Raw genomic sequence first — 13,474 nt, 5'->3', positions numbered from 1 at the left:
CCATCCTGCAGGAATTTCCTGAGATTCTACTCTGGCTGATCACATTTTCAGTTTACTGCTTTGCCTTTTGGGCTCTCTAAAGCCCACAGAGTATTCACAAAGTACCTAGCTCCTGTGCTGGCCTTTTGTACGGCTCAGAGAATACAAGTATTTCCATACCTAGATCTTCTAATCCAGGCTTCCTCACACTAGATTCTTCTGCAGCACCTTAAACTTAATCCAATCCTCCTCCTCCTGTAACTGGGATTCACTGTCAACTTCAAAAAATCCTTCACTCCACTTCCTCTGCTACCAAAAGTTTTACTAAAGATCCAAAAAGAAAAAACAAAAATACTACTTTTTTTTACTCACTTTTGGCCAAGGCAGCATTGGCTCCTCCTTCTCTATCATCTAGCCAGAGGCAATCACAACAAGCTTCCCCATAAAGTGGCCCTGATCACACAACAGAAAGGCTTATTACATCATGGCAACCCATCATCCTTCAACCTAAACCTACGGACGATAGAATTCAGATCTGTTTCAGACACCAATTTTCTGGAGCAGGTTCTCCAAGAGGCAAAGAGACCCACCATATGAAAATCCTGCATAACCAAATGGAAGAGATTTCCTATATGGTGTCATGCAAACAATCAGGATCCTACAAAATCAGGGGCTTCTCTTGTCTTATCCTGTTTGTGTGAACTTATGAAGAGTGGTCTGGCTTAATCCTCTACTAAAGCCCACCTTACAGCCATTTTTACTAGTCTCCCCCTCAACATGAGGGTTAGGTACATACTTCAGGTCAAACAATTTCTAAAAGGAGAGCTACACTTAAGCCCTATAGCCCCCTACTTGGGATCTCAACTTTGTACTAGAAAAACCTCACCGTCTCCTTTTGAGCAAGCTGCTATATCTACTCTCAAATTCTGCACCTGGAAATCTATTTTGTTGTTGTTTCTAACTTCTGCAAGGAGAGTCTCAGAACTATAGCACTCATGGGGTTTCTTTTTTCCATAAGAACAGGGTGTCCTTGAGGGCCAACCACTTTTTTATGCCAATAAGCAGTCACTCAACCAGGCTATCAATCTGCCTACCTTTTTCCCAGCCCACAGAACAGGAGGGAAAGACTTCTTCACTCCCTAGGCATGCAAAGACAACTAAGAATCTGTCTGAGCCAGTCTACTCGTAAGTCAGATCAGCTATTTGTCTCTTTCACAATCTAAACTGGGTCAGCCAGTATCTAAACACACTACTGCCAGCTGGATTTCTAAGATCATTTCCTTTAGTTACTTGCCACAATGTCAAAATCTTACCTTCCTTCAAGGGCCCTTTCCACTGGAGCTATAGCCACCTCTGGTGATTTTTGCATAGTGGTATATTCCAGAACCATTCTGGAAGCTTCTACCTGGTCCTCTGTGCATGCTTTCACTAAACACTACACAACAGATGTATTTTCCAGGTCCACAGATGTCTTTGCAAGGTCAATCCTGTCTGGACTCGGACAATTCTCATCATTCTCAGCCAACCCCCCTCATCTTCGTTAAGCTTTCTAGATCACCTATTTGTTTGGAACACTGCAACAGTGATTTCAGTCAGCACATAGTACAATTGTGTAAGATCTTCATGTCCCACTGATACTGCTGCTGTATTCATTCTCACCACCCTTCCCCCTTTGTTGCATTTCCTCTTTTTCTACTTTTTTCTTGCTCAGTCTGGCAGACCCTAGGACTGAGAGGGCCATTTTGTCTCTTACAATGCCCCTCTTAGCTGACTACTATTCTCTCTCAAGTGTCTTCAGGCTACTGACTTCCACATATATACCCCTATGCTTCCGGGCCCTGGGAAGATTTAAAGCTTTGTTACTCCCAGCCAAACATCAGTGGTGAAAACCGTTTGGAATACTGCAACAGTTATTAGTAGAACGTCTGCTGTTATAAGTTTGCATACATCTGTACTATTTTCAAAGAAACTATTTGCCTGGTGGTCCTTTCCTGTTGTGGCTCTTTGACATTTACTTTACAAAGCTTTCTTTAGAGATGGACTGCTAGACTGTCATTTTTGACATTTACAGGGGAGCTATAAAATCTTTTGCTAAGTTATACTATTGCTAAGCATATTTTACTTGCGTGTACCTATAGAACCCTGATCATTATTACGCTGCAATCAATATTATTTGTTCTTACAGATACAGACTGAGGATGCATCTTTTTTCTGCCCCTTATCCCTGGCAACGATTACCTCTCCCGGTTGGCCAATTCAGCCATTTTCCCCCATCCTACCCTGTCTGCAGTGTAGTACAGGCACAAGTTGGTCAGTAGTGGATTATCAGACAACTTACCTTCCATTCAGTAGCTTATGGGTGCTCTGCCAAAGTAAAGTCAACACAGATTCATAGGTTTATGTTACGGCAAAGATCACAGTGGTCTTTTTAAGCCTAGCCATGCGTTCCAAATGTATCTGACAAGTTTTAGGAACTTAACGATTATTCTAAAGTGTATATGCAAGTTTGGGCTTGGGTGGGCAAGCATTTACAGGCTGCCTTCATCCACCAGGGTATATAAGTGCCAGCCCAGGGACCTATTCCCGAATCCCCATCCACTGGGTACCTGGGTTAGGGAAGAACTTTGCTTCACGTTGATGGGAAGCCTGATCTAACAAAGGGATAGTCTCTGATACACCTACCTGTCCCTCTAAAATCTATTTATGTCACAAGCAAGGTTTAAGCAACTTAATTGGGTAATTCTGAAGCTATATGTGTTTGCAGATATGCAGAAGGTCCAGCACAGCAAGATTCTAGGATGCCCAGGATACCAGGCACAGATTGCCCCTCAAAAGCCTACAGGAGACTGAATACAGGGATAGGGCTTTGATGAAATCCATGCAGGACATGTCGTTTATGCTCTGTACACTTGTTGTGAGGAAACTCTGTGGACGATCTAGTTGTTGCATGTGTCTGGTCAGGTACATACCAAAGGGGGTACGTGGTACTCAATGACTGGTCTGATGAGGGCTGAATTACAGTGGAACGATGACCTTTTTGGACCTAGATGTACCTATGCTTTTCAGCACAGAATGATTAACTTACTACCATAAACACACAATGGTTGAAGACCAGGCTACTGTCTACAAGCATCCCCAAATCCCTGACTACTGGGTCTACTCTTAGGGGTGTGTTATCAATGAGGTAGTTTCTAGGTGTAGCAGATTTCCTGAAAGATACTAATATGCATTTCTTGGTATTGAGCTTTAGACCATGGCTCAGGCAACAGTTACTTGGGCTCAGTCTTGTGCATCCTACACACACACACACACACACACACAGCTAAGGTACTAATGTACTGGCTGGTAAGTAAATGTGCCCATTATTGGCTGGTTTTCTTGCTTCATCACTTGCTCTCTATCAGACGGCAGTCACATAGACGCCAATACAGTCTCCCTTCCTTAAGAATGGTTCAAACTAAGTGCTTCACATCGTTTCAAACCAGCTCCTCCAGCATCCTATCCAAGTGCATTCCCGGCTTATATTAAGGATGGAAAAATGAGTCATCTTTTTTTATTTTGCAGCTTGCTAAAGTACTATGTCTAAGAATAACAAACTGCTAAGAGTTTGATTTGCATGAACTGAACTAATTTAATTTGGAGGTCTTTATGGTACTTGTTTTTTGCTTTTTTTTTTTTTTTCCATACAAACAGAATTTTTTTTTGCAAAGATGCTGCATTTTATACACTGCTGTATTCTTATCTTACTGCAACTTCGGAGTTATTTTTTTTAATAACATGGACGTACTTCTAAGGTATCCATCTCTATCTCCTTGGTTACCCACTCACCTCCTTATAAAATGTTGCTATTTTTGCAATTTCCAGATGGCATGGGAGCAGGAAGTCATTACTAGCTGCAGTTGAGCTCAGTGGATGAGGAAGACTGGCGCATTCAACTCAGGCCATCACCGGAGTAAAGTCATTGTAGGGGAAGAGATTCTTCCTCTCAAACAATGATATCTAGGGAGCCTATATATCATTCCTGTCAAAAAAACAGGACCCACACTCCATCAGACCCACCAATAACCCCTGCTCAATAATTCAAGGTACATCAGCAACACATCCAGGATAATCTCTGACCTACTGCAAGACAATGACTTTGACTTTAAGCTGGAAACCTGACAGACAAAGATTATGACCCACACTTGGCCTTGGCCATTCTAGTCAAATTTACAGCAATCCAATGGACTCAGACTGGATGGAGTGCAGCCATCTCTGTTAAGGATATAGATTAGTTCAGGAGCCACGTAAGCAATTCTTCCATGGTGGGCACACACTTTGATATCTCCTCCTATACCATGTACCTGGCAGTGTAGGGACTTTAATACACATGCTTGCCAATTTCCCCATCAGCTCAACATCCTGTCACTACTACTGGTTCATCTGGGTGACACTGCCATCTGGGTCAATGAATGACATCTCCTTACAACTCAAAAGTACAGTTTTCCAATGTGTGGAAGGATGTGGCATTATACTATGCATAACAGAGATCATACTTTGGACTGCATCAGTTAGGAGTGCTCAAATCAGACCTAGTGTACAGCCAGGTTTTTAGGTTTAACCACCTCATCTAGTATAGTCTTGTGCCCTCCCCCATTTGGTCTGATGACAGTGAGATAGTTCAGTTTCAGGACTTGTGGACCTTAATCACTTACTGGATCAGCTCCTTATGAAGTACAGCTCTGACAATCTAATGCAGAAGGCTGTGATGTGCATTACAGCCACATCTAGTGCTCTCAAACACCTTGCTCCTATTCAGGTATTCTCAAGGCAGATAAAGATTTGTGACTATGAGATTTGCAGCCTCAGAAAAGATGGGCAAATAATGGAATGAAGGTAGACAAGAAACGGCCTCCTGGAAGAGGAACACATTTGATGACCATTATTCAGATATACCACTTCTAAGGTCTCACTTAAGAAAGCAAACTTTTTGTCATGGGAAATCTTAACATCTCAAAAAAGAACAGTCACACTGTTCTGAACTATGAACAATCTGTAAACAGAGTTTATGTGGTGCTCTGGATAGCTTTTTCCTACACTGTGAGGTTGCTGCTCAGCTTTTGACGGATACATTTGCCCATATTAAACCGGAGACCCTATTCCTTAATTCAAAAGTGAATAGCAGCTGTCTGGCTCAAAAGCCTCCAAAAATGTACTGATAGCTTCAATATACAGACTTTGACAAGGTTACAATGAATACCTCAGTTGTTTTCCTTACAGACTATGGACTTGAATCAGGGGGCAACTTAGCTGTTAACTGTCCTGCTGGGATGCCCAGAATGCAATGACTTTTACAGACTGTCTGCTCCTTCTTGAGAAATGCAATTTTTCCATGTTCTTTAAAACAAGTCTTTGTTACACCTATTATCACAACGCAATGAAAGAAGTGCACTGCATGTAGAGGTATATACTTAGGTTCACAGTTGCACATAATAAGCTAACAATCACCAGGGCCTTTATAAGCATAGTCATACAACCCAATCTAACTGTGTCCCCATGTGCCTTGTGTGCTTATTTGGAAAGGTATGTTAGTTTGGAGAAGGCTAAGGGCTTTGTGTGGGGGTAGTATGTTAGTTAGGTAATATTTTACTTAATGCCTGCATCTGTCCATTAGAGATATAGTGCCAGATCAGGGGCATATTGACGATTTCCCATTCAGTGGTCAAGGTTACGTTTGAATCAGGTCAGGTATGAACTCTGTTTTACGTGGATGGGGAGCCTAATCCAGAGCACAGGATCTTTTGAGACACACATTGGTCTCGCCAGCATGTTCCACTTATGTCATAGGCAAAGTTCAAATTTACAGTCATCTATGAAGTTGATGAGCTACAGACCCTTGACATTAGCTTTGACTTCCAAGAAGTATATATCAAACAGGAATAGGTCCAACACGGATCCCTGAGGTACTCCACTGGTGACCGCTAACCTGGTGGAGGTGGTTCTGCCAATTCTGACTTCTTAGGTCTTACCTGTGAGCCATGTGGCAATTAAGCAAATAATGTAGGGATTTATGCCTAGTTTGGCGAGTTTGTCAACAACACCTGACTGAAGGATCATTTTAAACATCTTAGCCAGGTCAAAGCAGGCAGTATGCATACTCTTTCCCTTATCCACTGGCTTGGTGACCCTCTCAAAGAAGTCTGCCAGGTTAAGTAGGGAAATGTCCTTATTGAACATTTCCACAAAAATTAGTTTCATGGCTCTGCATATTAGACTTGTCAGAATGATGGGTCTGTAGTTTCTGGAGTCGTCTGATTGAGCACTCTTGTGAATAGGCATGACCGTTGCGGTCCTCTATTCACTTGGTGTGTAAACTTATCAGGCTGCAGTTGAAAAGTGCCACAAGTGGTCCTGAAAGGTCATGCTTTAAGCTATTTAGGAAGCAACCCGGAATACTGTCAGGGCCCGCTAAGGCAGTGTTTTTGCCTTGGAAAGTAAGACCTGCTCCCTGTTGACAGTTTAGGGTGGGATATTTCAGAAGGGGGTAGCAGGGGGAGAATGGGGGTGAAGTTTGCGCTGAACTGTCAGCCAGCAGATTTTTTTATGTTTCCCTGCTCAGTGAAGGTGGTGCCATATGCCACCAACTCAGTACACTGGTTTGTGTTACCTTTAAGGTTCAGGACATGGCTGAAGAAGGCCTTGTGGTTGTTCTTGGCCTTGCTGTTCTTACATAATCCTCTTAGTTTCTTGTTCAGTTTAATCAGTAAGCTCTTATCTTTTTTGAGAGTAGCTCTTTCTGATTTTGGCCATGACTTTTTCCTTTTGTTACATATCCTGTTATGGTTGGGATTCCACTAGTGTGGTTTGCATTTGGTATTTTGTTATGGGCTTACTACTGGTAAGTGCAGCAGCCTCTATGCAGCCATTCACATGTTTGTAGAGGGTCTCTGTGAACAATCCTGCAAAGGATGCTGGGATCTCAGGGTTCGGGGGGCATTGAATTTTGACAAACTGTCACTTAGTAAGAAGTAATTTGCTTTATAATAATTCCTAACTGTTAGACGGTTTAGTTGGGTTTTCTGAGTTTATTTTTATTTCAAAGGAAATAACTTTGTAATCCAACTTCACAGGTGAGGACATAACATGGGGAGGAGGGTGGTCATAGAGTGCTCCCCCATGTTGGTGAGTACTAGGTCCAGTCTGTTTTGAATCTCTGGCTGAAGCATGCACTATCTGGTCCAAGGTACTTGTGTTAATAAAGTCCAGGAAACATTGTGCCTGTGAATTTGAGACGGTGTATGTTTCCCCGTCTACAGGGGGTAGTTAACATCCTCTAGGATTATGGTATTTAGCTGGATGCTGACTGTCTCCAGTATATCTAAGAATGAGTTATGAAATTTTGGGGGATAGATGGTGACCTACATTTAGCTACAGCATTTTAAAGGACTTTATGATGACTTGCATGTGGATGAACTCCAGGGCATCATCCTGTTTAATCAACCTGGAGGTATATTTGTTGCTGATGAAGTTCGAGACACCAACACTTTTAGACTTTGTCTGTGCCACTTTTGGTCTAAATGTGTGGAAGGCGCTGTAACCTTACACTGCCATGGTACTTTCTGTGGTTTTAAACCAAATCTTGGGAATGGCAGATTACTACATTCTCCACATGAGGACAGCTTGTAGGGTGTAAAATTTCTTGTTAAGCTCCTAGCATTCAGCATTAAGGTTGTTTTAATTTTTTTTGGTATGTTTTAAGGTTTGTCTTTTTGGCATTGCTACAAAAGGCTTTAAGGGGGTGGATAAAGTTTTAAAGCCCATGGGGGACAGATGCATACCATCCTTGGCAAAGCAATGTGCTCTGTTAGCCATGTCTTCCCATGCTATCGGATACTGAATCCCACTACAATGACACTAGAGACTAAGCCAAGTGTTAAAAACAATCATGTTTTGCTCATACTGTGGCGTCACCGTTGGTATAGGTAAAATACTGCTCAATGCAAGGCCCATACCTGCCTGGGACACATTCAGAGAGATCCACAATGTCTCTTTTCATATAATACAGCGAGGTACATCTCCACTCATTTATATGCATATGAACTATGACAGAATCATAGCTGTACCTGTGGTGCAGTGACTTGAGTGTGTGTGTGATATTGCAGATCCTGCTTCATGTAAACACTAACCATTATCTTCTCCTTGTCTAGCCTGATGATTATGTATCATACAATGAAATCTCATTTGACAAGAATCCTACATAAAGTGCTTGCTTTTGGGGAGTGCTTTAGATAATGCTTAGGATAGATGTTGTCATTTTTAGGCTCAAGAGTATTTAAGGTTTGAGGTGGTTTCTTTTAAACGCCTCAGCATAAGATGGTCTGCGTGTGCGGTATGCATGCATGATGTAATGTGTGTACACATTCTTGACAATCTTGTTTGTAAGCAAGATTTTTGTCTCTAATAATATTGTGTATGTGCATGTCTCGCATACTGTGCTAGTTTCTGTAAAGATTAACTGGTTGTCTGAACATGAAATAATTGCTACATTGTCTCAGGATACCCATATATCTATCAAGTTGGCCACAGAGACATTTGGAAATTAAATATCACTGTTGTCCTGTATTAGGGTAGTTTATTACAGTTTGACTGGGTTTTACAGAGGTCTCCTGGGGTAGTTGCTAGGGTTAAGTGCAGATGTTACATAGCGCTAGGATAGAGTATTAGTGCTGATCAACATGTAAACTAGCTGCTGTAAGCTTAACTCCACACAATGCCTTGCTGTGTTAAAGGTTACAGTACTAACAGAGTTTTATATGTAAACGTTACTGTTTACGCATTGGCTTCTATAAAGAGCATTGCTAACTGCCACTATGTGGTCAGCAGTTCCACATAAATGCGCCTAATTTATAGCAAACAAAAAAAAAAGTTGAAAACTTGACTCCTGTGTACTCTGGCCAATAAATGACTATGCTAGAGATCTCCTGAGGGCTTCCCACCACAGACAGACCAGGCAAGCACATTCTGCCTCAAGATGGATATGATCCTGGACTTCCTAATGAAAAACCACAGCAGAAAACACTCAAGTGCAATTCAACAACAAACAACTAAGTCCCTGCCTAGATCACCCTTCTGCAAGGTGATTTACAAACCAAACAGTTCAAAAGACCAACAGACAGAGAGAAAGAGTGACTTTTTCAGAAAGAGTGACTTTTTCTGTCACAAAAATGAATTAAATGCTTTAAAAATGCAGCCAAACAATAGCAATCACAGTTAACAGCAAGTGCAAAAAATCAAGTAAAATAGCTTATCTTAGCCTGGATTGCACTGGATGCAGTAAAACTATTACTTCTGCATCAAACTCTAGGATACTTGCATTTAGTTTTGCAATATCTTTGAATGATGTTTGGGTTTTAAACACTTTTAATAAATTTTAAAAATGTAGTGAGACTCTATACCAACCTCCACAAACAATCCTAGAAGTATATACTTCACACTGGCAGTGCAAATATCTGCAGTGTTACATCTTATTTCTCAGGTACACAATATATGTCTCCTATCACCTAAAAAGCACCAAATTTTGCACTTTTTTTTTTTAAAGATAAATAAATGGATCAAGATGGGTTGCTGTTACATCAAGGCCAGACACAATACTAATTAATTAATACATAATGTACATTATACTGACCGTGCAATTACAACCAGTGGGGTGCAATTATAACTAGTGCTGACTTTTCCCTGATTTGGCATTTACTTTGCAGGACATCCAAACCAATATCCCTTAAGTGTGGCTGATCACAATCACTGATGACTGCAACCTGGGCTCTATTACCCACTGATGCTAAACAGCTCCAAAAAAGGCTAGAATATATGCATACCTGGTGTACTGGAAATGGTCAAGCTAAAAGCAAAGAAGTTCAGCATAGTAACATTCAGCAATAAAGCTATTCTTACTTCACATGTTTCAGTGGTACTCCTCTTCAAACACATACAATCTTAAGACATACGGCTACTTATGCGGCTAACCCTCTCTCACTCAATCCTCATATTTACACCCTAGTTAGGAAGTCCTTCAGTTTGGCCCAGTTAATTTCTAAGTATCTTCAAGATCCAAAGTTATCTTACCACTGTACTCTTCTCTTAACAGACCCATCATCAAATGCAATTCCCCCTTGTATACGTAAAAATCCAAGTATATCACTTAAATGGAAATACTCTAATACCAGAAAAGCACCACTAAAAGGCCTTAAATCATTCAACCATCCTCACAGATTAGCACAACTTTCCTTGTACATAGTAACCTACTGGCTGCTCTGCGGTAACCTATGTTTTGCTTTTTGAGCTATGACAGATGCATCCTATTTCTTCACAAAACAAGTGGCTCCATAAACACTTGTACTACAGACTTAAATTTACACCAACAGACAGTTCTCGCTGGAGAGAGAGGTTCCTAACTCAACGTATTCCCAGCCTATGGAATGTTACCACTTCAGGTCAAGCAAAGTACTAGTCTGTCTGTCTTTAAGGCTAGTCCTGATGTTTGCATGGGTAGGTGTGAATTTACATCAGGGGTATCAAGTAGAGACCTGCTTGATTTGGAAGGTGGGTTCCATTAAATACTTAAGGGTGAAAACAATTTTAAATGTATCTGTTTAAAGGTGTATATGGTTAGGCCTTGTTAAGGTCTCTATGATCACTTGCCTAGGACTGATCCTTTGTTCCAAACTTGGAGACAGCTGGAATTAACAGAAACGTACAACAGAGGAATACTTTTGTATACAGATAATAGCACGAAGTTACAGTGAGACGTGTGCAATACTAACAAAAAAAGAAGTATGCCTAAATGATTTAAATTTGTGCCCCAAGGATGAACATATAACGGTGAATATCAACCAAACCTTATGCAGCACCCCTTTCCCCAAAAAACAAATCCATTTAAAGTTTATCCAACAAATGAAACACATCTGTACTGAGTATCAAACCTACATTAAAATGAGAACCGATTTTTAGGGAGGAAAATAAATTTTTTTTTACGTTTCTGTTTTTTTTTTTTCCTTTTCCTTGCTCCTGATAACTGAGGATGTTCACACATTATTATTCCAAGCAGTCATTTTTTTTTAATTAACTCATTACATCTGAGCAGTTAACTCCTACTGACAACTCTAGGTTTTAAACATTGCTTGTTCATATATGCATCAGTAATTCCAAAACCATGCTATGTACAAGATTTAAAAATATTTCACTTTAAAGCTTACACAATGGCAAACTCAACTGCATTAATATTTGACTTTTGTATAGTACAAGTAAATATATATTAACTATTGTTTTTATGATATTAATTTATACAGATATAATTTTCACATTTTTCTAAATATCTCAACAACCAAGTAACACATACAGAATGTCTTAGCCTCACATGAAAGCTCTCAGCTAGAGGAAAAAAATGTTGCTCTCAGTATGTGTATAACTTAAGTGGTTGCTGAGATATTGTAAGTTGTTTACAAATATTACAAATGTAATACTTCCTGTTTTTACTGTGACTTATAAAATTTGGTTTAAGACCTAGAACCTAAAGAATTATACCACCACAAAAATAGTTTATCCTGAAGACTTTCCCATTTATACTTCTTTCATAACCCTTATGGTTCCAGAAATATGAACATTTGTTTGAAATGTGAGGACATAATTTGATTCTGTCAAAAAGCTTAGGCTCCACAATGTGTAAACTTCCTGCGCTCCATTGGACTGAATGAGTTAAATCAAAACTACCTTCTGCTCAGGAGCTGATGCGTATGCTCACATATGCAGGATCTGCAATGCCTTCATCATAAACTGCTCCCATATATAAGCCACCTGTAAAGCTGTGCAGTTTGGCAGAGCCAGGTACATATCACCGCTCATATCTTGAATGCTGTACACCCATTTGCTAACAGGTGCCAGCAGTGTAGCAAATCAGAAAGCCTCCCTGCCACCAGGATGAGCAATCTGTCTGAGCCACTCGCTTTCAGTCTCACTGCTGCTACAACTATCAGGTCACTAATCAACCCTGGTCATCCAAGTTGTAAGTATTCTGTCACACAAAGCCAGCAGAATGAAAATGAAACTAACACAAGTCCAATTTTGTTTTCTCTTTTCAGGGAAGATTTGTTTTTCAAAAAAGGGATTTTTTTGTGTTGTGTAGAAGACAAAAGTAAATTTGATTACTTACTCTTTATCCAGACGTAGGGAAGCACAGGCTAGAAGATTAGGTGGGCCAAGCAACTTCTATATTTCCATTGAAACACTAAGTCAATGAAGCTTCCAGGTTTTTGCTCTGCCATTTTAAAAATGAAAGCTTAATGGTTTTGTGTAAGTGAAAATTAAGAGATGTTTATTATGTGTGAGTGCGTATGTTGACCTGTACTTTTTCATCCTCACTGCCTGTTAACAATCAGCTTCTCCTTATCTGGGACCTTCATGAAAACAACCACCAGGCCACGATTCAAACATTGGACATTTGGATCATTATTAGAGCTTCATTCCTTGGAACTGATGCAGATGACCTGAAAATCTGTGTAGAATGTAAAAATAATGGAACAGAATATGTGGTAGCTGCATAGGCGTCCCTTTATAGAGCTGTATGTGATCAGCACTGCACAAATACTGCCTGTGTTAAGTTTGTAAGGAAACTGATAGAAACCAAGCATAACTTAATGCTTCCCCTATGAAAAATCTGAAATTTCTACTTCCGATCCTTGCATTTCGGCTGCATGCATTATGATGGGACATGAAACTGTTTACAGGAGCAGAGTAACACCTCTTCATCATGCAGATTAGTACTCAGTGATATAACAAACCTAGTCCAGGTAAAGCATGTTTCACTGCTTAATCACTGTCCTGGACCTCTGTTTTCAGTCTACTCACCTCAAGGTTGTGGACCCAGCGCTGAGGTGGACAGTAGATATATTCACCATACTTTGCCCATTTTGGACGATGTGGCCCACTGTAAAAATAGGAAACATTATCAGAATTTCTGACCAGTATTCAGATATGCAGCAGTATATACTTTCCTAGCTTTTCTGAACTGTAAATATTTTCAAAACCTATATTCCCTGGAGTCCTGACAAAAGCTACTTAGATGTGACAAATAGCTTGGCAAGGAGTGATGAGGGAGGGAGCTTAATGAAACTCTCTAAGGGACGACATGGTCCATATAAGGGAGTTGCCCTTGGACATAGTCTACGAGTGTGGGGGCAGGGAAAAAGAAAGTAGGAACAGCATACAAAAAGACCACTCAATGACAAAAGCACAGATGGCTAAGCCCCCAGGATGCCCTCAGGACCCACACCACAGACAACCACAGAAAATACTGGAATAGTCCTGGGGGAAGGAAGATGGCTGGTAGATCTGGGGCTAGGAAGGTACCATGTGGACCAAGGGTAACCAACAAAAAAAAAATCACTGGCACAGGTTGTAGCCTTGACAAGGGCATACACGGCCTAGATTCAGAGCAGTAGACTCATCACCTGAGGAGAAAGCT

The 13,474-nt window shown here is 40.6% G+C and overlaps 1 protein-coding gene across 3 annotated transcripts in view; it reads right to left on the bottom strand.

Moving 5' to 3' along the window:
- Positions 1-13,474, bottom strand: part of TP53I13 (tumor protein p53 inducible protein 13) — a 617,213-nt gene that overhangs the window by 133,234 nt on the left and 470,505 nt on the right. For all 3 annotated transcript variants that reach the window (XM_044054453.1, XM_044054452.1, XM_044054454.1), the window contains one exon: positions 12,859-12,937. In XM_044054453.1, the coding sequence (XP_043910388.1) occupies positions 12,859-12,937 (79 nt within the window). The remainder of the gene's footprint in view (positions 1-12,858; positions 12,938-13,474) is intronic.

This window comes from Protopterus annectens, chromosome 13.part0 (assembly GCF_019279795.1).
Source record: "Protopterus annectens isolate FY-2018-M chromosome 13.part0, PAN1.0, whole genome shotgun sequence".
NCBI classification, from domain to species: domain Eukaryota; kingdom Metazoa; phylum Chordata; order Ceratodontiformes; family Protopteridae; genus Protopterus; species Protopterus annectens.
Note: the sequence above shows the minus strand (reverse complement) of the source record. Positions and strands in the feature narration are given on the sequence as shown.